The 25,989-nt window shown below is 35.2% G+C and overlaps 2 protein-coding genes across 3 annotated transcripts in view; both read right to left on the reverse strand.

Moving 5' to 3' along the window:
* Window positions 1-2,494: 2,494 nt before the first annotated feature.
* On the reverse strand, window positions 2,495-20,484 carry tapt1a (transmembrane anterior posterior transformation 1a). Its single transcript, XM_067388870.1, has 14 exons — window positions 20,283-20,484; window positions 17,100-17,248; window positions 13,922-14,040; window positions 9,880-10,042; window positions 9,496-9,631; window positions 9,059-9,156; window positions 8,851-8,920; window positions 7,864-7,944; window positions 5,831-5,940; window positions 5,650-5,709; window positions 5,418-5,486; window positions 5,134-5,210; window positions 4,264-4,427; window positions 2,495-4,143 (listed from the first exon to the last, which is right to left on the reverse strand). Exons 1-14 carry the CDS (start codon window positions 20,476-20,478, stop codon window positions 3,905-3,907), a joined length of 1,731 nt encoding a protein of 576 aa, XP_067244971.1. The 5' UTR covers window positions 20,479-20,484; the 3' UTR covers window positions 2,495-3,904.
* Window positions 20,485-21,086: 602 nt separating this feature from the next.
* Window positions 21,087-25,989, reverse strand: part of ldb2a (LIM domain binding 2a) — a 70,490-nt gene continuing 65,587 nt past the window's right edge. For both annotated transcript variants that reach the window (XM_067381612.1, XM_067381604.1), the window contains exon 9: window positions 21,087-23,072. In XM_067381612.1, the coding sequence (XP_067237713.1) occupies window positions 22,842-23,072 (231 nt within the window). In that variant the 3' untranslated portion in view covers window positions 21,087-22,841. The remainder of the gene's footprint in view (window positions 23,073-25,989) is intronic.

A 25,989-nucleotide genomic window follows, 5' to 3' on the forward strand; every position in this document is an offset into this window, starting at 1 on the left:
AATCTTATAGGCCTATTTTAATAAGTCACTACTTTACCGTCTTTTGTAAATATCCCTAAAAAAAATTACTGACATCATCTTCTAATCAAATTTTTTTTTTTTTAGTTAGAAAACACCGGCAAATAATACGCACATCAAATATTAGCAAAGGATTTAATAAATTGTGTTTTGTGGCACTTCTCATAAGTATCAGATACATGTAGGCTATCTTGGTCTAAACTGTGGTTGTGTGTTTTTTTTTTTTTTTACTTTTATAAAATAAAAAGATTCACTTGTGGATGGAACAGGTGAAACATTACTGAGTGAACAAATATCCCTCTTTATGAGTTTGAGTATCATTCTGGATCAGCATCGTTTGTTGGTCCTGTAACATTTTCCTGTCACACAAACAGTCCTACCGCATAGGGGGGAGTGGGTAAGATGAGCCAGTGGGTAAGTTGACCCACCCCTGTATCTTGGCAGTGAAATTTATTAATTCATTCTAATTTAGTTTTTTATTTAATTTTACTCAGCAAACGCTGTTTAGTCTGTTTTTGGGAAGGTTACAACTTTGGTGTTTAACCTATTGTTTCAGAAATGCAAACAATTAAAGATATTGAAATTTCAACTTATTTTGGTTGGTTTTATGTTGTTTAAGTTAGCTTTAAAAAACCCCAGAAATGATTATTTGTAAAAGGAAATTTTATTATTAAATTCGTTTTTAAAAGAGGTACATTTTCTTTAGTTTCACATGCTTTGATTCAGATTCAGTTATGGTCAGTTTACACACTTTCGCAGCTTACCACTGACTCGGATCAACTTACCCGTAAACTGGGGTAAATTGAGTCACAGGAACTTTTTTTTTTATAAGAAGCCATATTTTTTAGAATGTCATAGATGTATTCTGATCATTTAAAATGATAGGAAATGACTTTAGACATTGTACTACTTTTCCCCTATCTTGAGGACCACATAAGTAAAAAAAAAAAAAAAAAAAATGCACATCTTACCCCACTCTCCCACTAAAGCCTATTAGCTATCTCTGAAATCAAAAGGAAATGAGAGGGTTGATAAAAATATTGTCCAAGCCCTAAAATCCCATTTTTATTTATGGAAAAGCTGGCAAAACCAGTCTCCAGAGTCATAATAAGGTGCTGTACAGGGAATATGTGGATGGTTATATAAGAAACACACATGGAGGATGTTCATTTCAAACTTTTGAATTGTATCTACGTGTTCAGCTTTTAATGTGTAAGCCAAACAAGTTCACCCACTGAGTGGGCTCAGATCTCCTACAACATGACTCATTTATTTTTTCTCTCTCAGAATTGATTAAGACATCAAAGCCTTCAAAACAAACAAAAACAGAAAGTACTTCATGTATTTCATTCATATACTACATCTACATGGAAAGTACTTTGTATTACACTACTAAACTACTTAAATCGGTCACCACAGTCCAATTTAACTTGACCTCATTAAATAACAGTTATCATTCATAACTTTGTCCGCTCTTACTGTGCAATTCCAAAAAGCCAATAGGATCATACTTGACTACAGCAGAAGGCCTTTAATTTACCCCCAAGCATGTTATTCCTTCATTATATTCTAGGAAACAACTGCTTAATTCATAAAGAATGTGAGGGAGGTTCAGAAAATGTTGTGAGTACATGATATCAGAGCAGGAATCCACACGATTACATTCTCTTTCTCACAGTGGATTAAAGGATTCTGTAAAGAATGCAATGGCTGCAGAATGTTTTGTGTGTCAGACATTGCTGAACAAAGGCCAAATCCAACAGTGTCAAAACCTTGACGATCTGTTTGGAGAAGAAACAATTCTTTTCGGACATGGCAAGCAGTAAGATGACATTACAATGGTCGCATCAGTGGGCAAATACACTGGGTAATACAGCAAAACACTCTCATCAACTTCAACACTTTGAAATGCCATTAAGGATATCTACAGTTGCAATTTTGCTCAAGAGTAAAGTTACAAGAGGATTTCTTTATTCTAAAGCCAAATGACCATGCAGTTGCCTTAGAAACAACCTACAGCTCTACCTCCTCCGCGTTTACTGCATAAGCATCAAGTAGGTACCTGGTCTCTGGAGGTCATGATGGAGAAGGACAGGGATGTTTGTGGTGGGTGTAGAGGAGGTGAACATTACCTCATGCACATAGAGATGGCGGCGGCTGAGGTCGGATTTACTAGCTGTCTGTCACTGACAGTGAATTCTGTAGAAGGTCATAAAATGGCAGATTACCATCTCAGGCTGCCACATACAGTTTAAAACCAGAGCATAACACAGAGAATGCATTCTGACTGTCAAAAATAAAAGGTAAATGTAAAATACTTACAAGTTGGCGACCAAAAATACACATTTTCCTTATATTACATATATAAAATTTCACCTAAAGACAAAACAATATTGACATACGCCAAACAAAAAAACACATGGTACAAATTACAAAACTACTTTTATTTGCCGTCCCAAAAACAGAGATGGCATTACATAAAAACAAATGATTTAGTCTTCAACCTTTACATATGAAACTACTTTTTAGCATTATGGAACATTCTAAAAACAATAATGACATCGGGAGGACAACAACCTGTGCAACCCTGTTCAGAATTGGTCATCTGATTTTTATAATGAAAACAGAACAATATACAATATACTGAAATGCAAATGACGCACATTTCAAAACATGGCAGGAACACTTCTGTTAAGGTAAAAAACATTTTCATGACGGAATATCCATTTCAAGTCACTTTTGGTACCTCTGCATCACATGACTGTATACTGGAGGTAACTTCCAGACAGGCTGTACAGATTTAGATTGACATTCAACTTTCCCCATTGCAAAATCAACTTCTAAGCAACATTATAAAATAGTATAAACATGATATTGAACTATTAATTACTGGATAATAATTTAGTTACATTTAAAACAAAATAACAAAATACCTATATCAAACAATACAGTCTCTCAGAATATGATTGGTCACAGACGATTTGAATTTCAAAATACGTTAATGTGCATTCAAACAACACTCCTATTTTATGTTACACTTCATATGAAACAGTTATTTGCTCTTTCATAGCTGGTGTAAATAGGTCAATATCATACTCAAACAAAACAAAAATACTTTGTACAGCTTAAGACAATATGGCAAATCAGTGCAAAGTTAAGTCATCTGGATTGGCACCTTGTATATTATACAGAGCTGAATTATCAAACAAAATGGCGTTAGGCTAGCCAAACCTTCCCTTTCTTTTGAACAGATAATGAAAAAACATAGTACTGTATCTGTTATAATAAAGACTTCAACTGTAGCAAATAATACTTTTACAACTTCTAAAAACAAATATTTGGCAGACTAAACACATCTAAGGGCAAACCTGTTTAGCATAATATTTTAAGCCAAAAGTGTCAATATGTACAACTTTATCTATTAATTTAAATAAGAAGTAAATTAGTTTTTTTTGAGTGTTTAAAAATAAATATATATTTTATGCTTTTTAGTTTCTACTCAAAGACAAATTATGTGTGGGAAGAGTCTAGTTCTTAAGCCTCATTTATTGTTCAAGATGTTCTGTCTCAGATAAAATCGAGACAAACGTATCCTAAAGCAACATCTACTAGATTCTATTCGTCGTGATATGCCAGTCTGCCGAGGGCGAACCGATTCTTTGTTTTGATTTGAAATGCTTTATGCACTCAATCTGCTTCCTTTGGTAGATATTCCACAGGAATAGAAGCAGAGAGGATGGCAAAATGAGTAATTTTCCAGTTAGAGATAAATAGTAGCAACCTCTGAAGAATTCACTCGAAAGCCCCTCGCAGTTATATCAGGCTCATACTAAGAGTCTCCTTGACTTTCATTCCTGAGCAGTTACTGTGGTGACGGGGTTAAAGTTCACCCGATTCGGTTGCCGCATATTGTGAAGCGGTCGATCTCCAACAGATCTTTTTTTGTGGTTCTGTGTGTAAGTTCAGTAGATGGTGCAGACTCGCTGCTGTTCTCCTCTGGTTTAGGGGGAGAATCTGGTGGTGGATCTCTGGTCACCTCAGTTACAGGGGGTGGAGTCACGGGAAAAGGTTTCACCCTTGGAGTCGGCTGTTTGGTGATGGAGGGTCTCTGAACTTTAGGTTCAGCTAAAAACAGAGGAACAAAGTGAACATGATTCATCGAATTACTCTCCTCTACGCAATACATAATGTGCTTAGAACACAGACCGTCTGAACTATTCCTTGAATAATCAAAACTGGTGTTACCTGAGGGTGGGGAAGATTTAGCAGGTGTGGCTTTCTTGGGAGTTTGTTTTGAAGTTTGAGCAGTCGGTCTTTCAAACAGCTTACCCTCCATGTTAGCTTCTTTCACATATCGACAGGACTTTCCCAGAATAATTATACTATTCAACACTTTCAGTGTTATCAATCTGCAGAATCAGAACAAATCATTATTCCAGTTACTCCATCATTACCCCAGTCTTCAGTCACATGATCCTTCAGATATCATTCTAATATACTGATTTGCTGCTCAAGAAACATTTTTATTGAAAATGTATGTTGAAAATATATGTTGAAAACAGCTGTGCTGCTTAATATTTTTTTATGATTCTTTGATGAATCAATATATTTGAAATATAATTTTTTTTAAATGTTATAAATGTCTTTACTGTCATATTAATGTATCCTGGCTGAATAAAAGTATTAATTTCTTCTTTTTAAAAAAACAAACAAACAAAACAAACAAACAAAAAACACTTCATTGACCTCAAAATTTGAATAGTATATTTAAAAGATAACCAACCAACCAACCAACCAACCAACCAACCAACCAACCAACCAACCAACCAACCAACCAACCAAACTCAGCCCCTACTTAATCAAATAGGTTTACCAAACAATTTCAAAAGTATACTGGGACAACCACCTCTACTGAGAAATATTGTTTCTATTTGTAGGGACGCTACTGCTCAAACCTGTTCTCAGAATCCATTCACAGACTGTATATTAACACAGCAGGAAAATAAAACAATCAAACACTCTAGGTCTGTCAAGATTGGGTTGAATGGTGAGTTATACAGTCAAAAAAATGATGCATTATGTGATGGCAAGTCCTTTTTAGGTAGCTGATTTTACCCAAGATAAAAGAGGAGCAGACAGACAGATGAGAGAGCGCCCTGGATCTTCACTGAGCTCATCACCACTCGAATCAACTGAAGGAGATGGAAACAAAACCATATCCTCAAGATCAGTATCACATATGCAATGAGTATTCATTTGTTGTTTGATGCGTCATTTTACAGTTTGGAATAAGCATGTAAGCATAAAAATACATAGTACACAAATATAGTTTCAGAGAGTATTCTTTGGCTAAAAGTCCTATAACTGGAGTAGCTAAACAAGAGAAAATAATTTCTCACCAGTACAGCAAGAGGCAACGGAATGAAGCCCATCCTTCTCGCCACTGAATCGCTGTAGTCTGTGTAGGCCTGTCCGTAAATCAACCACATTTGTATTCTATAATTTTTGAGCTTTTTTTTTTTTGCCATTTTATGCTGTTTACAGATACTATTGCGGTCAGATTTCTTTTTTTAAATAAAAAGTATTTAAAAATTATTACATATTAAAATCAGACAATAAATGATCACTTACATTTTGTTGTCGACTGCTGACAAGTTCAAAGGCCAAGCTGGCTTTATATTCACTGTAGACCTAAAGAACACGATGGAAACGAAAAGTTCATATGGCCCTTTCTAAAATGGCCACTTGATATGTTCTTGTGCTCTTAAGATGGATTATCTTTGAAAATGAATTACAAATCTGTGGCTCTCACATCAGCTGTGATGTCATTGAATTTTGTGATGAAGGCGTGCTTCACGATGTCAACCGCAACCTCAGACGTGATTACCATGAAGACATCAGGAAGTAGAACCCAGAGGTGATCTGCAAGCAATACAAACACTATTAACAGAATAACCAAGCATTTTTGAAATAGTAGGTTAAAGGGTTGGTTCACCCAAAAATGAAAATTCTGTCATTTATTACTTACCCTCATGTCGTTTCACACCCATAAGACCTTTGTTAATCTTTGGAAAACAAATTAAGATATTTTAGTTGAAATCCGATGGCTCCGTGAAGCCTCCATAGGGAGCAATGTCATTTCCTCTGTCAAAATCCATAAAGGTACTAAAAACATATTTAAATCAGTTCATGTGAGTACAATGGTACTGACATGATACATTTTGGTGCGGCAAAAAAACAAAATAACGACTTATTTAGTGATGACCGATTTCAAAACACTGCTTCAGGAAGCATCGGAGCATAAATTAATCAGCGTATCGAATCATGAATCGGATCGCGGGTCAAACCGCCAAACTGCTGAAATCACGTGACTTTGGCGCTCCGAACTGCAGATTCGACACACAGATTCACAATGCTCCAAAGCTTCCTGAAGTACATCGGCCATCACTAAATAAGTCGTTATTTTGTTTTTTTGGTGCACCAAAAGTATTCTCGTCGCTTTATAATATTAATATTGAACCACTGTACTCACATGAACTGATTTAAATATGTTTTTAGTACATTAATGGATCTTGAGAGAGGAAATGTCATTGCCCCCTATGGAGGCCTCACGGAGCCATCGGATTTCAACTAAAATATCTTAATTTGTATTCCGAAGATTAACAAAGGTTTTACGGGTGTGAAACGACATAAGGGGTAAGTAATAAATGACAGAATTTTCATTTTTGGGTGAACTAACCCTTTAAGTAATTTCCACAGTCATTATGAATCTGCCTCATAAAGATGCCAAGGATCTAAAAGCTATTATCTGGAACTACAATAAACCAACTACTACCAACTACACTTTAAAGGTCCCGTTTTTCGTGGTTTTTTGACGCTTTGATTGTGTTTATAGTGTGCAATATAACATGTGTTCATGTTTCGCGTGTAAAAAAAACACAGTATTTTTCACATAATTTACTTATCTGTATACCGCTGTTTCCACTGTCATAAAAACGGGCTGATGACTTCATTGTTCTATGAAGTCCCTCCTTCAGAAATACGTAACGAGTTCTGATTGTGCCAGCGGTTCCTGTGTTGTGATTCGACAGCAGCTTAGCGCTCCTTGCCCGGAAAGGTCACGCCTCTTACCATAACGTGTGCTGCACATAGTTTTACATGTGGATTATTGTGGTGTTGTGCCGAATGAACAGAAAAGACAATAATTCCCGAGAGACTGAACTCTTTAATCTCCACAAGCAGCGACAGAAAATGTACAACGTTAGCACTCACTCAGAAGAGTACCTCATACGGAAAACAGCCATATACATAAAAATGGTCCCCTCTTGTGGCCATTAAGTGCACTGCAGTCCAACATTAACTATTGCAGTAAGGATACCACAATTATAATTTTCGGGAACCGAGTTAAACATAAATTGTAACCATTGATCTCTTAGTACAGCGTCCCTGGGAAGGCCAAACAAAGGTGATTGGACTGCGGGATGAAAATAACACCGTTTCGACGACATGGCGTCAAACACACTCTACAAATGCAACTCTTGCTCTTCTCCATGGGAGCGCAACAAGACCACGCCCCTTTTTTGTGTATTCCTGTGGGCGGAGGTTAGTCAAAAAACTGTTTTAGTGACGTCATTAAAGAAGGAAGTAGAGGGATGCAGTCCAAACTGGACGTTCGATGTTAAATAAAATATCTCACTTGGCATTGAACTTTGAGCTTTAAAATTTTACAGATTTTATTTATACTCTAACAACAACATTACACACTAACTAACGTTTGAAACATGGGATCATGAAGAATGGGACCTTTAAAAATGTCTGCCTTTTAATTTGAGTCATAATCCAGACCTGAGTTCCAGGAAAACTGCTCCATGTTTCTCAGGCACACGATGAGGAGCAGTACGTAATTGGTGAACCGTTCCTTGATATCTGTAAGACAGAAATATAAACCCAACACATGAGCAACAAAGTCTGCAAATCTTATATATTATATTCACAAAGCTGCTCTCTCCAATCCGTAAAAAATGCAAGGAGAAACGACGGTCAACAAACAAAGCTTTTAGATTGTAAGACTTCAAAGGATGGTAATCCGTACGATGCATGCAGGTTGTGTATGAACGGTAACTCGAGGATTTCTTTCATGACAAAGACTTAAATGGACGACGACAAGTGGCCATTTGAAGGTAGGGAGAGAGTAAACAGCAGAAGGCTGAATAGGTGCTGATTACTGTATTCATAAAGAGGATGGGGCCTGTAGGAAAGAGGAACTTAAACGGCACCACAGTCTGTCAGCATCTCACAAGAGTGTTATCAGAAAGCTCTTGTGAGCTGTGATTAGCATTTCAAAAAGATGCTATGTTTCTGAGTCAGCTCACACACAGCGTTCAAGACTGCAGCTTCACCTGCCTGTCAATTAAAGAGTCTCTAAGTGAATATGATGAAGTACAGCTTGCTAGTAATTTTGAATAAGCAGAACAGAGGAACATCTTCGTTCATCTTCGGAAATCATCTTCATCAAAAATTTTTTAATTTGTGTTCCGAAGATGAACGAAGGTCTTACGGGTTTGGAACAACATGAGAGTGAGTAATTAATGACAGAATTTTCATTTTTGGGTGAACTAACCCTTTAAATAACTTAAATAACATACTAAATAAAAGTATTACAATATTAATATATATATTAATATACAATTAATATTTTATATTAATATGTAATTTAATATGTAATTAATTATTAACATAATTAATATATATTTTATATATAAATCGACTTCCATGTGGATTGTCTGAAAAACTAGTTGAGCCCAGTATAACTAGGTTGGTTTCGAGACTCACCGCTGTTAGACATCTGAAAGAGGTTGTTCTTCTCAAACTTCTTAAATACACTTCCCTTGATTTCCACAAACTGAAAAATGAATAAACACATGCCTGTAAAAAACATGATTACAAAATTCTAAATGTATATAATGACACAATATTTCCTGAACTGAGATTTGTAGATTCTGCTGTTTGCACATAAATGTGTTTGTGTGTGTACACTTACGTTGTTGGACATCATAATGGTGAGCAGAGATTTATTATGCGAGTTGAAGGCCACATTTAGAGTAGAGGCCTGGACCATGATGAGGATGGCATGTAGAACTGAGACAAATATACACTGAGGAAAACAATTATATGTCATGGATATTATGTTATGATGCTACAAGTTGCAGAATATTTAATCTGATCCAAGAAAAAGGTTTTAAATCTGAATTTTTATAAAAACTGAGAGATCAGACAGGAAATTCTGTTTGGATAAGCAATATGATCAGGGTTTGTGGAAACCCCTAAATTACAATTACACCTTCAACATATATATATATATATATATATATTGAAGAATAATGACATCCACATGAATTATGACATTATGAAAACTTGGATCAAGTAGTTTCTTATATTGTCCCAAGTATCCTGAGCACTGTAGACTGAAAAGGATACAGACATAGAAGACAGCCATGAAAAAATGGGGAATGACTCCAATGTGGGCTCTCTTCTGTGACTTTGGCTCAGTGGCCGTCCAGTAGAGAGCGTCCAGAATATCTTGCCCAAAAGATGAGAATAGACGGTCTGCCACCTGAGAGATGAAATAACACAGATATTTAAAGTAATATTTTAATCAAAAATGAAAACGTGATTATTTACAGACCCAGATGTCGTTCCAAAGCTGTATGCTGCTTATGTTATATGGAAATGCTGAATGAATATTTGTTCATGTGTTCAGAATACAGGTTTGGAACAAAACAAGAGATTTTCGGTTGAGCAGTTTTTTTATAACATGATCCAAGAGATGTAATTGAAACGGGTTTGAGAGCAGCTCCATACCTCCAGCATGTTGTAGATGATGTAGAGTTTGATGACCGACTGGCCGCGGATCAGGTGGTACATCATGGCATAGTCGACGTAGTGCATCATGGAGTAACAGAGCACCATGATTAAACCTTTCAGCAGGTCACACACCTGAGCTGGCTGCAGGAACCGAGAGCCACTGATAAACACAAACACACACGGCATAAGTGTATTAAACAGGCCTGAGAGTCAGAACAAACTGCAGAGAAAGCTTATTAAACACATTAATTATAAATAGAACAAAATGAGGCCAAATGCAATGATTACACACATAGGCTTAAAAACACCACCGCACTGAAGAAAAGCTTTGGCTTTCTTTCAAACTAGAGAAACACACAGATGGGCATTTCTTCAACTACAGTCCAGGGACTAACTAACACACTTGAATGTCAAATCAAAATCAAAATGGCTTAATCAGTTATTTACATTTATATAATTTGCTACTTTTCATATTTTTTGTACACATATTTTGTATAGATTTTTATCGGATTTCCCTTGTCAAAGACCCAGATTTAAATCATTAAATATGAAAATCCATCATTATTATTATTTTGGCATTTTGCAGTGATAATGAGGCAAACACAGAGTGAAATACTGAACGTTTAGTGTGTGAAAATTATTTATATATTTTTTTCTTTGCATCATGAAACAAACTGGCAGAGTGTGAAGTGTGTTTAAAGTGAGTTAATAAACATCACAAGACAAAAAGTGCAAAAAGGCAGTAGTTGCAGAAACACCCAGATGGAAAAAAAACCACCAAGAAATAATTCAAAACCCATGCAGATGTCTGATGTATGGTCTACATGTACAGACAATGAGAAAAAAAATAACAACATCAGTTTAACACTAACGTCTATCACACCCTGCTTAGTTCACAGTTAAGACACTTTCAACAGAAGACGAATGATCAGAAGGTATCAGATTTATTTGAGGAGCAGAGCTGCGATTCAGAGGTGTGCAAAGATCCTGCATCCTGGGTGTGGGCAGGAGAATAAAAAAGGAAAAACTTGATGGATAATTCATTTTCACTTGAGGCATCACACTCCCACTCACGAGAAGGAATCTACACAAAAATCCTAAGGAAAACAGCAAGACTGAGAACTGGCAACAGAAATAGATATGTATACGATACTGTGCAAAAGTCTTAGACCACCATTAGATGTTGTTTTAGCAATGGTATAATGACCATATATTATTATTTCTTAGTGTCTTTATTAGAATATAATTAGAAAATACAGGAAATTTGTATGCAGTATTAAAGAAACAAAATAAATCAGAAAAAATGGCTTCTAAAAGCTAAAGTGGCAAGTATTTAGTGACCTCCCCTTACACTTGAACAACAGCAGGAACCTGACTCTCTTAAACCTAAATGGAATGGAAAAGGCCAAGAAAACTTTTAAAATATGCTGAGAAGTTTCTCAGAGTTTCTTCTTTGACAAACTGGAAGAATATCTTTTCTATCACTTATCAATTTAACACATCCTTGCTGAATAAAAGTATTAGTTTCTTTCAAAAAGAAAAAAAAAAAGTGACAGAGTCCAAACTTTTGAACAATAGTGTATATTGTTAGAAAAGATTTATATTTGAAATAAATGCTATTCTTTTTAAAGTATCATAGGTTATAAAAAAATACTACTGTTTTCAACATTAATAAATTAACATATTACAAAGATTTCTGAAGGATCATGTGACAATGAAGACTAATAATAGCTGTAATAGCTGATGAAAATTCAGCTTTGCAGCACAGAAATAAATTCTATTTTTAAAATATATGAAAATAGAAAACCATTATTTTAAGTATTTCACAATATTACTGTTAACTCTGTATTTGATCAAATGATTCAGATTTCTTTGATGAATAGAAAGTAAAAAAAAAAACAGCATTTATTTGAAATAGAAATATCTTGTAAAATTATAGATGTCTTTACTGTAACTTTTGGTTAACTTAAAGCATCCTTTTTACATGGTGTTATTTATTTTTATGTATATATTTCATTAACAAAGCAAAAATTATTTACTTTCTGAGGATAACTGTGAAGCTCAAATCTATCCTAGACTAGGGGATAGGATGCAGAAATTTAATGTTGAATGGTTTTAATTCTGCAAATTAACTGTCCTGAAAGGCTACCGAGATGTTACATAAAAGGTCTCATCCATTGTGAGGGGTCCTAAAAGTAGCAGTAAATTTGTTCAAGAACTAACATGAGTGTGACTTCAATTACATTTAAATAGAAATATTTTTAAACCTAATATCCTGGAGCTGGAAATATGACCATGAGGTATTAATAAAATCTTAAAAAGTGTAGCTATGGATCTGAGGATCCAGTTAAACCTCTTTGCAGTTTGATTAAGGCAAAGGGAAAAGCCACTATGGCTTGAGAGACTATCACCAAATGCACCAGAGAAAATCCCCTGCATTTTAAGAGTATAAACCAGCCTATAATGGATTGCTGGTCTTAGGTGGCCACCAGGTTAGTCTAGATTTTTGGTTATGGCAGGTGGTTAGACTAGGAAAGCGGTTGGCCAACAAGATAAACCAGCTTAAACTCACTAAATTTAGCAAACCTTCTTTTTTTTTTTTTTTTTTTTTTGCAGTAGGATGGCATGTAATAGCACTTCAATGTCATACTGGTGCCAGACACACACTTAAGCCATAGCAAACAGACATGAAACAACCACTGCCAGACTTGACACTTAACAGTTCAAAATTCAACCACTTCACTTGCCAGCAGCTGACAGATAAAATTAAAAATAGTGCACATCATATTGTAAGCTAAACCATTCAACAAAGAGAGTTATCACTGGCATTGACATATACTCTCTACCAGGTTGGCAAATGCTACAGTGACATGCTCATTATATAAAACATATGGATGAAGAATGGGATTGTTTGAAATGGGTCACGGTGGGCAGGCATCCTACCTGCTCCGTCTGCAATAAGGGCAAACATTAGCGCTGGGAGGAGGGAGAAGCACACATTAGGCACTTTACTGCACTCTGATATGAGAAAATGTCAATACACAATTGTTCATTATGAACATGGCATAATATAAGCATAATGAGAGGAGAGCAAGATTTGGGGCTTCATTTATAAAATGTTGCATAGAAACAGTCCTACATTTGATCTTACGATCATTCCTCCAATGTGCGTACGTGTGATTTAGAGAACAAACATACACACACAAAAAACATGCATACGCCTCTCTTACAGATGTGAAATTTATAAATCACAAATGGTCCACCTTGTAAACACCCCATAATTAAAGGATTAGTTCACTTCAGAATTAAAATTTCCTGATAATTTACTCACACCCATGTCATCCAAGATGTTTGTGACTTTCTTTAGTCGAAAAGAAGGTTTTTGAGGAAAACATTCCAGGATTTTTCTCCATATAATGGACTTCAACAGCTAAAAACGACTTGAAGGTCCAAATTGCAGTTTCAGTGCAGCTTCAAAGGGCTCTACACAATCCCAGCCAAGGAATAAGGGTCTTATCTAGCAAAACAATGTTTTTTGAAAAAAAAAAAAAAAAAAAAAAAGTATATACTTTTTAACCACAAATGCTTGTCTCTAGGGCTGGGCGATATATCGCATGCGATTGTCACGCGCATTTCGTCAGCCGTAAAGCCAGTTTCCTGATTACCGCGAAATCGCCATCACCTGCTTTCAAATGGAGCGGCATTTAATAGACAGAGCCGTAGTTCACTGACAAGCCACGCAATATCGCATTCTTTATTGCAGATGAATCGCCTTCTTGTCTCCTGTGAAAGGCTATGTGCACAACTGTACTTTGGGCTATTAAAAAATAAAAAAAAAACATTCTTTGGAACAAATTACTACTCTAAGCTACTATAACGCACCTCTTAGGGTAGGTAAAGAACAAAGTTGTCATTTTAAGGGTATTTCCCCAGTGACATGCTGTTTTTGCATTTTTGCAAAAACTTACCAACCCCAAACTTTAGAATGGCGGTATATCTTTTGTAAAGATAAATGATTTTGTGTGTATGTGTGTGTTACCCGAGGCCGCAGCAAGGTATCGTCAACACTCTCAGGAAGGCCAGTAGAGTTCTCAGGGGCAGCAGAGTGAACACGTACAGAAAGGCATCCAGACACAGGCAGAACCCGAAGATCATCAACTGTAGGAAGACACAAACAGTGATTTTAGCACACGCACTCACATAGGCAATATGCAAAAACAGAAATCCTTTCGTTTTGTTTGCATTCAGTGATGTTATACAGAAACAACACTGACATCATAAAAAACCCCTCAGCCCTGAATCCCAATGCTTCACATGCTTGAGCGCACTGAGGCATGAAATGTGTTGAAGGAGGCTTTGAATATGTCTGCCAGCACTCTGTAACCTTAAAATATTTTTCATCTTCAGAATGCACTCCTCCGTTTCAGAGAAAGACCATTAAGAACAAATTAAAACGTTAACATTCACCACAAGCAACTGGCTCTTTAATGTTTGAGTGTGAATCCTTGGGGACAATTTTTACCAGCAGCTATAAAACAAAGAGAGCTTGTTAGGAGAGATGAACACAGACCACTAGAACCCTCTCAACAAAGGACAAAGAAAATAAAAGGCAGTGGAAGATAAATCAAGAAAGGTTTTAACAACAAGGAGCTCTTCTGCAGGCTCGTAGTACAGATGTGTGTATGTACCTATGTATGTGTGTGTGTGTGTGTGTAAAACTCCCAGGAACTATACAGCTATGTAACTCTGTAATCACTAAAATTTGTTAAAAAAAAAACAAAACAAAAAAAAAAAAAACACCAAAGTTTTACAATTAATTAAAATTTAGCCTTGCCATCAGGAATAAATAACATTTTAAGATGTAAAATATTTAACAATTTTACTGTTTTTACTGTACATTTGATCAAATAAATGCAGTCTTGGTGAGCATAGGAGACTTTTTCCAATAAGCATTTAAAATCTTATTCAATGTTGGAACAGTAGTATAAATATACGACAACATTTTTAACAAAACTTTAGCTGTCATAAATAAAATCTTGAAAAAAAAAATCATGTTGTGTAAAATACAGTGACAACAAAGTACTGGTCAACAGGTCAAGTGACAGTTTCATCAACCAGGGCCCATCAGCCATCCTTACAGTAGTTGAGCCCTGCAAGATGATGAAAACATGAGCCCTACCTGCTCAGAGAAAACACACTGGCAGACAGCAATCATTCTGAATGAACGTGGAAATCTATTACGCAGCTCAACTTTGACTGAGTGAATGTTACTTCCAGAAAAGCATGCAAAAACGTGGCACAGGGAAGCAGCAATGCTGGTTTTGGGTTATATTGTCTTCAGTCTGTCTGATCAGCAATCAATAGTTCCAGATCTAGACTCTCATCTGTGCACTGCAAACATAATGAACAAACTGTTTCCAGGTCAGCACTTTACTGTCGTCTCACTGGTGTTTGGAGAGTTTGCTGAGCCCTTTCTAGGGTTTGAGGGGCGGAGCACCTTCAGGGTCACAGAGCCGTCTTTGTGTGCGCATACCTCGGTTGTCAACATATCACAAACCTGTGTAGTGTGAGAGTGAACCTGAGGTTTTGAGGAAAATGGAAAAATGCTATGAGAAAATATGAAATCTGACATACACTATATTAATTATTACCATCTCATTATTATTAAATGGTTAATAAAATAAATTTATTTGACAATCCTTCAATAACTCAACATCGGTTTTCAATAGCTCAATATCTCCATCTAGTGGCACTAAACACTTCCACACTTTCTGAGGAAGGGTACAGGACTATTTTGTAGATTTTGACTCTTTACTGTGAAAAACTCATTTAAAAAATCTAAAAAGCACTTATTGAGTTTTGATATTTAATAATATAATATTTTTAATATACAAAAATGCCTAGATTTGTAAAATATAAAAGTTCTGAGGTGACGCTATGGACTAGGACCAAACAGAATTTTGGAGAAAGCTTTGCATTCACAGATTTCCACAGATGTACTGACTCTTACATGCTCGTTTATTAAATATTTGGATAATTTGACCAATCAGGCATGTTTCTCAGCCAAAGACAAAAAAAAGATTTTTTCCCCTTTTCAGTATGACTATACAACAACAACAATAAAAGTTCAATAAAATTACAATACTAATATTTATGGTTGTCAATTTCTTTGCTTTTAGTTATAAGAAAATCAGTGGGAAATCTTAATGCTTGTCTTGACAACAGATTTATAAACAATTTTCATTTGAAATTTGGAGAAGTATCCATGCATGAAACACGTGTTGTATATGTATTTGAAAATGCTGCAATTTGTCCTCAGATTTGCTCAATTCACATGGATCACACTTTAGGTCGGAAAATACACAAATCCATATAAATACTGAAAAAAAATTCACATCCCCGAACAGACGGTCACATCTACTCAACTACAAACACATTTGACAATATTTGAAGAACTTGAAGTGTGTAATTTCTATGGTATGTGTCAAAGTAGAGCTGCACGATTAATTGTAAAAAAAAAAAAAAAACTGATTCAAAAACACCCACACAATGTTATTCCTAAATGACAGCAATTTGGTGTCTATTAAAGGTGCCCTAGAACTTTTTTTTAAAAAGATTTCTAAGGTGTCCCCTGAATGTGTCTCTGAAGTTTCAGCTCAAAATACCCCACAGATTTTTTTAATTAATTTTTTTAACTGCCTATTTTGGGGCATCATTATAAATGAGCCGATTCAGGGTGTGTGGCCCTTTAAATCTCGTGCTCCACGCCCCAAGAGCTCGCACTTGCCTTAAACAACATAAAAAAAGTTCAAACAGCTAATATAACCCTCAAAATGGATCTTTACAAAGTGTTCGTAATGCAGCATGTCTAATCGCGTAAGTACAGTGTTCACGCTGCCACCTAGTTATGTAGGTATGAAACAGCTACATCCAGTAATGGAACAAGTGAAGCCTTAATGAGTGAGTCACTGAATCATTCATTCAAACCGATTAAAAAAAAGAATTCTAATTTATTAGATATGTTTTTAAATAGACTGCAGTAATTACCATTGTGTCAGAACCTCTAGTAAATTACATGTTATTTTGTTTAGTTGTCTATTCAGAATCTCTACTTTAAACAAAAAATTGTGATTCTCAATTTGTCCAGAATCGTTACCACACTGAGGTGTTCCCTCAGTTTACATCTTAAAAAGAAAGAAGAGCATTGTGGGACGTACCCTCTCCAGCTCTCTGGGGATCCTCATGCAGGTGTACACCCTTTCCCTCCTCTCAGTGTACTTGGCCTCATTGTGCTCCAGGAAGTAGCCTCTGGTCAGCTCCGCACACATGAACCTCAACAGAGACGGATCGTCAGAGTCATCCGAGTCTGTGGGGTAGAGAGGAAATAAGGTGTTCAATGCTATTAAATTAAAGAGTTAAAGGGTTAGTTCACCCAAAAATGAAAATTCTGTCATTAATTACTCACCCTCATGTCGTTCTACACCCATAAGACCTTCATTCATCTTCATCTTCAAAAAAAAGATTCGTAAAGCTTCGAAGCTTCATGAAGCAGTTTTTTAAAATTGCCCATCACAAGATATTGTTGAATAAAGTCGTTATTTTGTTTTTTTGGCACACAAAAAGTATTCTTGTCGCTTCATAACATTAAGGGTTGAACCATTGCAGTCACATGAACTGTTTTAAATACATCTTTAGTAGTTTTATGGGCATTGAATGTGTTAATTGTCTTGCTGGCAATGCAAGCCTCATTGAGCCATCGGATTTCATCAAAAACATCTTAATTTGTGTTCTGAAGATGAACGAAGGTGTTACAGGTGTGGAACGACATGAGGGTGAGTAACTAATGACAGAAATTTCATTTTTGGGTGAACTAACCCTTTAAACATTTAAAATGGTGATCATCAAAGAGTCATTTCTGCAGAAATAGAAATATTATAAGCACAATATATGCACAACACAGACAAAATATTCCATATTGGAATATGTTATTCCATAAAACTGGCAAGAAATTAAGCATGTGAGTGACAAATTTTAGTATTTCTTTTCAATAGATGTAAAAAAAAATAAAAATAAAAATAAAAAGTCAAAAGATGGGAACTTATATGATGACAAATAATTGTTATTCAAAATTAACAGATATTTTAGTGTTTTTGATTATATTTTAAAAAGTAAAGGCCAGTAAATTGAGTGTTCTTTTCTCTCTTCCATTTCAATGAAATGGAAGAGATTTTTTTTAACTTCCATTTTTTTTTACATCTTGGATTTACCAAAAAAAAAAAACTTTACTTGAGTTTATAGAACTTATTGTATTATTTTGATTGGTGAAAGCACAAAGCATAAGTTCAATCCTGAAGCTATGCAGTCAAATTAATGCCTTAAAGTTTTGCACAAAACAAAGTTTTGCAAAACAAAAAAAAAGAAGAAAAGAATCGAGCAATGAAAAATGTTTTGCAAACAAAAATAAAGAATTGCAAAGGAAAAATAAAGTATTAAGCGGAAAAAAATAAGTTTTGCAAACAAAAATAATAAATAATAATAAGCAAAATAAAATAAAATAAAAATATAATCAATTACAAAAATCAATGACAGCTGTAATCCTATTTTATTTTTGCCACATATTTTTCATGCTCAAACCTACGTTTGAGTCAAGCGTTTCAGTCAAGCGTGCGCTCACGATGCCGGTTTTCCTTTGCGCTGCACTTTTCTGTGCGGTTATCTTTATGGCACTGGTTTGACGTGTGGGTGGAGTCAAGAAACGGGGGCACGCCCCCGCAAAACACGTCATCGGCACGAGACGCAGATCGCAACAGAACAGATCAAGCATAGAGACAGAGCGCATTTATTAACCATGTCAAAGAATTATTTCACCTGTCGCTGATTACGTTCCCCTCCAATGCATTTCTTATAGTAACATGACCCGTTGCTCTCTGTCTCACTGCCTGTATCCACTTTTGTATCCTTAAAAACATTCGTTTTTTGGGGTCGACAGCTTATAAAAACTTATTTCTGGGTTTTTTAGCTTGTTAGTTGCGCATTGTCACACAGCAGCTTTTAGGCATTGTTCTGTTTTTTGTAATAAGTCAGAAAAGACAAGAAGGCAGCCTCACGCAATACAAAGTCAATGGAGACAGTTGGATTGTTTTCCCCCCGGTGGGTGTGGTTTTCAGATTATAATAAATGCGCTCTGTCTCTATGCTTGATCTGTTCTGTTGCGATCTGCGTCTCCTGCCGATGACGTGTTTTGTGGGGGCGTGCCCCTGTTTCTTGACTCCACCCCCACGTCAAACCAGTGCCATAAAGAGAACCGAACAGAAAAGTGCAGCGCAAAGGAAAACCGGCATCGTGAGTGCACGCTTGACTGAAACGCTTGACTCAAACGTAAATTTTTTTTTTAATTATTTTTGTTTGCAAAACATTTTTTTCCGCTCAATACTTTATTTTTCCTTTGCAATTCTTTATTTTTGTTTGCAAAACATTTTTTATTGCTCAGTTCTTTTTTTTGTTTTGCAAAACTTTATTTTTGTGCAAAACTTTAAGGCATTAATTTGACTCCATATGAAGCTGGTTTCCTCAAGTTTCTCAGTTCTGTTTTTTTTTTTTTTTTTTTCATATCGGTCACTCTTCCCTTTAGATATTTTGGATGTTGAAAACCCTAAATTGCTCAACCACTAGAATACCATTTGAGGGTTGTGGATTGTTGACAATGTGTGTTTGCACACCTGCTATTTCCTGCAACATTACATGTGCTGCACTTGAAAAAGTAACTAGTTGCGAAGCAATGATTCAGATAGTAACGTCAGTTGCTTGTGAACAGATATTTTGGGGGAATGATTTTAGGATGGCCAAAATCACAATAAAAACAACAGGCATTCATTTATACCACTATGGGAAGTTGGAGACATTGAGAGATAAAAGCAAAAACTAAATCCACTTTGTCCACTCACTGGAGTACTTTCTTTACAGCAAATACATATCCACATATATCCTTTTAAAGAGGGCAAAGCTAGAGGACACCCTGTGTCAGCTTTTAAGTGCACATTTCTCTCTGGAACTGTTCCTAACACCATGTTTGGACCAGAACCAGACAGGCTGTTTAGGAGAAATGATTCAAAGAGCTCAAATGAGCACACTCAGGCTTCCCATAAGCACTTTAGGTTAGACACAGAGACTAGAAGAGTTTTGACTTCTGAAGCAAACATGAATGCAACAACATCTCTGCGCTCTGGAAACAGTTACATTAACACGACGTAGAACTAAAACTAGTTTTAGCGACTGCTTAGTAAGAAAACTCTCGAAATATTAGACAAAACAACATTTTAACAGGCATTGGTATAATCAGGTAAACTAAAGCCACGTTGGAAGCAAAAGGCGAAGGTCAGTTGTCAGATGCTCGAGCTCACCTGAGTGCTCGTGCTGCTCCTCTTTAACGGTGGGTTTCTCGTAAAATCCGATAGTTTCCGTCATTTTCACCGCCGACCCAGATACGTTTGCTTTCCGTGATATCGCTGCAGCACCCCAGGGACATTTAACCCCTTTATGATCGTCATTTTCGGAATCTTTTTCGTCTGACATCCCTACACCCAACGAGTCCGCCATCTTCGCTGTGGCGTCATCACATCGTGCACGTGACATTGATAAACAGAGTACTGTTGTGATAAAAGTATGCAGAATAAGCACGTTATAGATATCATTGGGTTTATAATAGAAATTATAGTACATAAATAATTTATAAATATTTAACTCTTAAGTAGTTTTTTCCCCCAAAATAAATATAACTGAAATATTCATTAACTGAAAATGGATACATGTATTTATAAATGTATACATTTAAATGTATAAAGAAATATATATATATATTAAAAAAAAAAAAAAAGTATACATATACAAAACAATACCAGCAGGGACATTTTTTTAAGTAAAATATTATCACTGTGTGCTTTTTGTGATAATATCACACAGGGTGGCGCTATTGAGACTTTTTTTGTTACAAGAGGGACAGAATGAAAAGTGCGGTCGATTTATTTTACCTAAACTCAGGATTATAGTCACACAAACGTTGGTACTTCGACGAGAGATCTGCAGCGGTATCCACAAGTCAGGTCAGAGCAATAAAAAAATGGCTTGAAAGTCTTGGACAAAGTAACCTAAAACTTGAGTAAGAGGGGGCAGAAATATTGATGCAAACAGTTTTGTAAGCACAATTTATTGGCACACAAAATGGCAAAGCATACATACAAGACTTTGGATATGACACACACACACACAAAAAAACCCCACCTCTGCTAAATATTTTACAAACTGTGCAGAGTTTCAATAATACAAGGTTTAAACGGTGGGTGGCTGATATTGTGTCTTGTCATTTTGTTGGCTTTGGAAATATCTCAGGCTCTGAGATAATATTCAGGAAATATGATTAGTAATAAAGTACAGAAACAGAGAAACGAATTAAAAAAGAAATATTTGGCTCTGATCATCATCATTATCACAATCTTCCTTTCAATCATTGAAGCACACTGTCTGTAACTTTTAAAGGGACTTTAAGAAATGTACAAACCCATTGTACAGTATATGGAAAAAGATGGCTTTTTGTGAAAAAGAAGCATGTATCTAACTACATAAATTACATAACGCTGTATGAAAGTGATCACATAACTTGCTAAAAGGGCACTGCATTTTTTAGAATGATGATTTTTTAGATAAAAAGCCTGCTTTCATATATAATAAAAGCAGTGTGAAGCTTGACATAATGAATGTTATTTCAACCCATACAAATCTAATGAACAGAATATTTGTGGCTGGATTTACAGTAATATGTATTTAACATTCTCATTTCTCAGTATGGTGTTCATTCCTGAGTATGAAATCCATTATAATCAGAAAGTCAAACAAGTCGTAAATGTCAAAATAGCTGTTGTTTACATCAAGGTTTGACAACTTCAATAACATCTGATGAAGCAGAATGCATTTTTATTGTCAAAGTCAAAACCCTGGTTACTGTGCTTTCAAATTGATAACCAAAGTCCAGCATGACCTCAAAAGTCTGGGAATAAACATGTTACCGATTTCAAAATGTCATGCATAAACATAGCATATTGCATTTTGAAAATAAGTCAATGCAGGGGGAGAGACGAAAGATGCACAAATATGCTTTTCATATGTGTCTGCCTGTAAAAAAAGTAACTCCTAATCTTACAGTACGAGGAGAACACATAATAATCACAAATTAATAAAATAACACATTGACTCTGAAATCAAATAGGAATATTTGAAATAAAGTACAATCTTTAAATGGTAACTGACAATGTTTTTTCTTCTATACAAGCTGTTTTTAGTTAATACAGTCTGTTGTGCTGAAGAAACGCAAGGCGGTTCACTTATAATTGAAAGCAGACGGAAAAAGACAATAGCCAAATGAATTTCCAATAAAAATGCAAATGTTCAGGGATTGGTCTCGGTGGATGACTCTGCAGTTCCAGTCTCCAGTTAGAAGACAGCCAACATGACCATCTCTTCAGCAATTGGTTGACGTCGAGTATGTTTGCCAACTGGAGTCACTATGCAGAAGTGTGATGAACTGTGAGACAGATGGTAGTTTTTTTTACATTGATTATTGGGCTAAAGTTGTCCCAAATTCAGGTCTCTTTTAATTCAGATCACTCATTCAGCCTTGATAAAGTCAAGTTCCTCCAAGAGTCACAATTCTTGCGCTGCTTTGTAGCCTAGCTTTCAGAAAAATCCAGTGAGCAAATATTGCTGCCAAAGTTTGGTCAGTGAAGTTCTTTAATGTTACCCAAAACATGGAGTGGAACCATCAGTTTCTGGTGAAAACGGATGACATCATTAACACCATGACATGGGATTTACATCATCGAGGGTAAAAAGTGAGGTCAGAAAGAGAGAGAAAGAGCAAGAGAGTACGCCGCCCTGGTGGTTTAACGGGGTATTGCGCATGTTGTCTCCTACTGGGAGGGTTGTGAGGCCGTACTCTCTGGCTTGCTGTCCTGCCCCGTGGGCGGCTTGCTGTTCCAGGGACTGTTGTTGCCGAGCGCCGGCGAGCTTGTGAAGTCGTCGTCATCATCCAGACCGTTGGTGGCGTCGTACTGTGTGTTTTCTAGCCGCGTGATCAGACGCTCATCCTCATCGCCAAACTCCCCGCCCATCAGAGTGGGCTCACCTACCACCATCACATCCTGCAATAAATACAGTTATACGGTCAAAAACTACTAAAAGAACAACAATATTAAAGTTTCATACTTGTGAAGAAACTTTGGGTACAGATGAAGAGAAACCAGTTTGTAGCAGAAACTAGATAAAGGAATAATTGTGGACCAAACAGACCCCAGCCTGGCATACATTAATCAACACTACCAATGTTGGATGGTAAAGGACCAGTTTTTTGTTAGAAATCCTAAATCGTGACCTTAGCAAGCACCATAAATATTTTTTTTTAACCTAAAGAGCCATTTACACTAGCACTAGTGTAAACAGTTGCCTCTTGCGCATGTAGGCAGCTGCAGTATTAAAAAAAAATGCAGTTTAACTGCACAATGGCTGCTAAAAATTACAACAAAGCCAGCAAAGATCATTGTTTACCCGGTCGTCAAGGATACGCAGAGCAAACTCGGGCAGCCACGCCATCGTTTTCAAACTAAAACGGGGTCTGCAGCGTTTTCAAAAGTCTCTGTTTTCAAGGTTCGAAAATGCTGGCGTAGTGTAAACGACAGGCGTAACCATATCAAAACTTATGTGTTTTAAAACGAAAATGCACTAGTGTAAACGGGGAGTAATTTGTATTTATATTAAGAAATTTGTAATCATAAATATATTTATATTTGTGTGGAGTATTTTACAAAGTTTTAGAGGAAATTAAAAATTAGTATTACTCATACTATAAAAGTTAATATTACTCGTAAATATTGATATGTTTTTTAAAATGTTTTCCCCCAATTACTTCTGCTCAATTTTATTTATTAATGTACCAAATTAAATTATTTTTTTTTACTTGTTTTTAAGGCCCTACCTCGTGCACAGATGATGTATATTAATATTATTCCTTTCAGTGCACCTAATAAATAGTCTTTTATCAGTTAGTAAAGACAGTTTCAAGTAATATTGCAAAAATTTATAAAACAAAACATCCTCTTTAGCACCTTTAAGTGTAAAAATGTAATGAGTAAATCACAGTAAACGTTTTTAGAGTTTACATTATTAGTAACACTATTTAAAAAATAATGTACTAAATATAGTATATTAAAAATGTATTAAATAAAATATAATATATAAAAGATTAGATGCAATTAATTAAATTGTGTAATTAGTTACATTTTAAAATTTTATTTTAATGTGTTAAAAAATAGATTTATTTATAAAATGTTATAATGTATTCAAAATATATTAAATTAAAATATAACATTAAAAAATTAGATGATTAATTGTGATTAAATTGTATTAGTTACAACTTTTTTAAGCTGTATTTTAATGTGTTAATGTAAAATGTAAATATATATTTATAAAAAAAATGTATAAAACAAAAACATTAAAATATATTAAATAAACAGACACGATTAATTGCAATTAATTGAGTGATTAAATTTGCACTTTTTTAATCCACTCAGCTTGACAATATCATATTCGGACCTTTGTTTCAGTGCAGCAAAAGTCATCTGTTCTTTACATTCTCTCTCTCTAGTTGAATTCTCAGGCTCAACTGATCAGTTAACTGGAGCACACGCTTCGTTGATCATGTGTGTCGACACACTGCAGCATGGGAGCTCTTTATGTTTATCTGTCTGCCTCTCTTTTTTACTCTTCTAGCTCCTATTCTCAGTCTATACGATTTCCAACCATTCCATATAATAATAAAGCAAAATTGTCCCATATTTAAGGGAACAGAGTATTAAATCCATAAGGGACAGAAGTACATCAGCATACAGAAGTTTGGGAGCCCCACAATCCACATGAATGAGCAAACACAGATGAGACACATGGATAGAAACTCAAACAATATTTGCTTTACAGGTGACAAGAGAGAGTTCATCAGATAATTTTGCTGCCCAGCATTAGTATTGGGGAAGTGAATTTGCATTTAACATGGTTATAGTAGACTGCATTCATATCCGTTTTGCTGGGACACCTTAATGTGGCCGTGTAAATGAAATGTGCATTTCTAATCAGACAGCAATCCAATCGATCAAAACGCCAAGTGACTAACTGTAAATAGGCTGACAAAATTACTGCTGCAAGAAGAAAGAGTGCACATGGAAAAAATGAGGAGTACTAATGTTATTTTTAACACTTTTAGTTGTTATCTTTTTGTACTGTTCATCAGAATGTTTTGGTGAAATGCAGAGAAACTGGATATGTATTTTTTTTTTTTTTCCCACTGCATGTATTGTTTTTAATTAAAATTTCTAAATGATGTTTCTCATTTTTTTCCAAATTTGTTGCTTTTATTAAAAATAAATAAATCTACAATATCTAAAAATATAAAATATATCTAATATCTAAAATACAAAAAATAAAGTTCCAAATGAAATATTTATGCAGAGTCAAATTCTCTGGGTGAAGCTAAAGTGAAATGTGTGTAGTAGTGTGTGGCACTTCCGTGTGACATTAAAATTATTATTTTTTTTATTTTTTTTTTACAACCAGCGCAATGAAATTGAATGTCAGTGAGTCTATTAATCAATGTGATTGCATTTCAAATTTAATTTAAATTTTTGCTTAAATTAAATTGCAAATGTACATCAAGAAACTTAGAGTAGCCCAGTAACACTTTAAAATAAGGTCAATTTGTAACATTAGTTAATGTAACAATAAACTAACAATGAAATTTATTATGTTGGTTGATGGTTGATGACTGGTTTCTGCATACAATACTGTTCAAAAGTTTGGAGGCTGGTAAGATTTTTTTTTTAATGCTTTGGAAAGAAGTCTCTTATGATAAAACTAATGCTGCATTCATCTGATCAAAAATACAAAACGTATTACAATTTAAAACGTTTTTATTTATTTGAATATATTTTAAAATGTAATTTATTCCTATTATTTTTTATTATCAATGTTGAAAACAGTTGTACTGCTGTGGAAACCATGATACATTTTTGA

Source organism: Chanodichthys erythropterus, chromosome 1 (genome assembly GCF_024489055.1).
Source record: "Chanodichthys erythropterus isolate Z2021 chromosome 1, ASM2448905v1, whole genome shotgun sequence".
Classification (NCBI taxonomy): Eukaryota; Metazoa; Chordata; class Actinopteri; order Cypriniformes; family Xenocyprididae; genus Chanodichthys; species Chanodichthys erythropterus.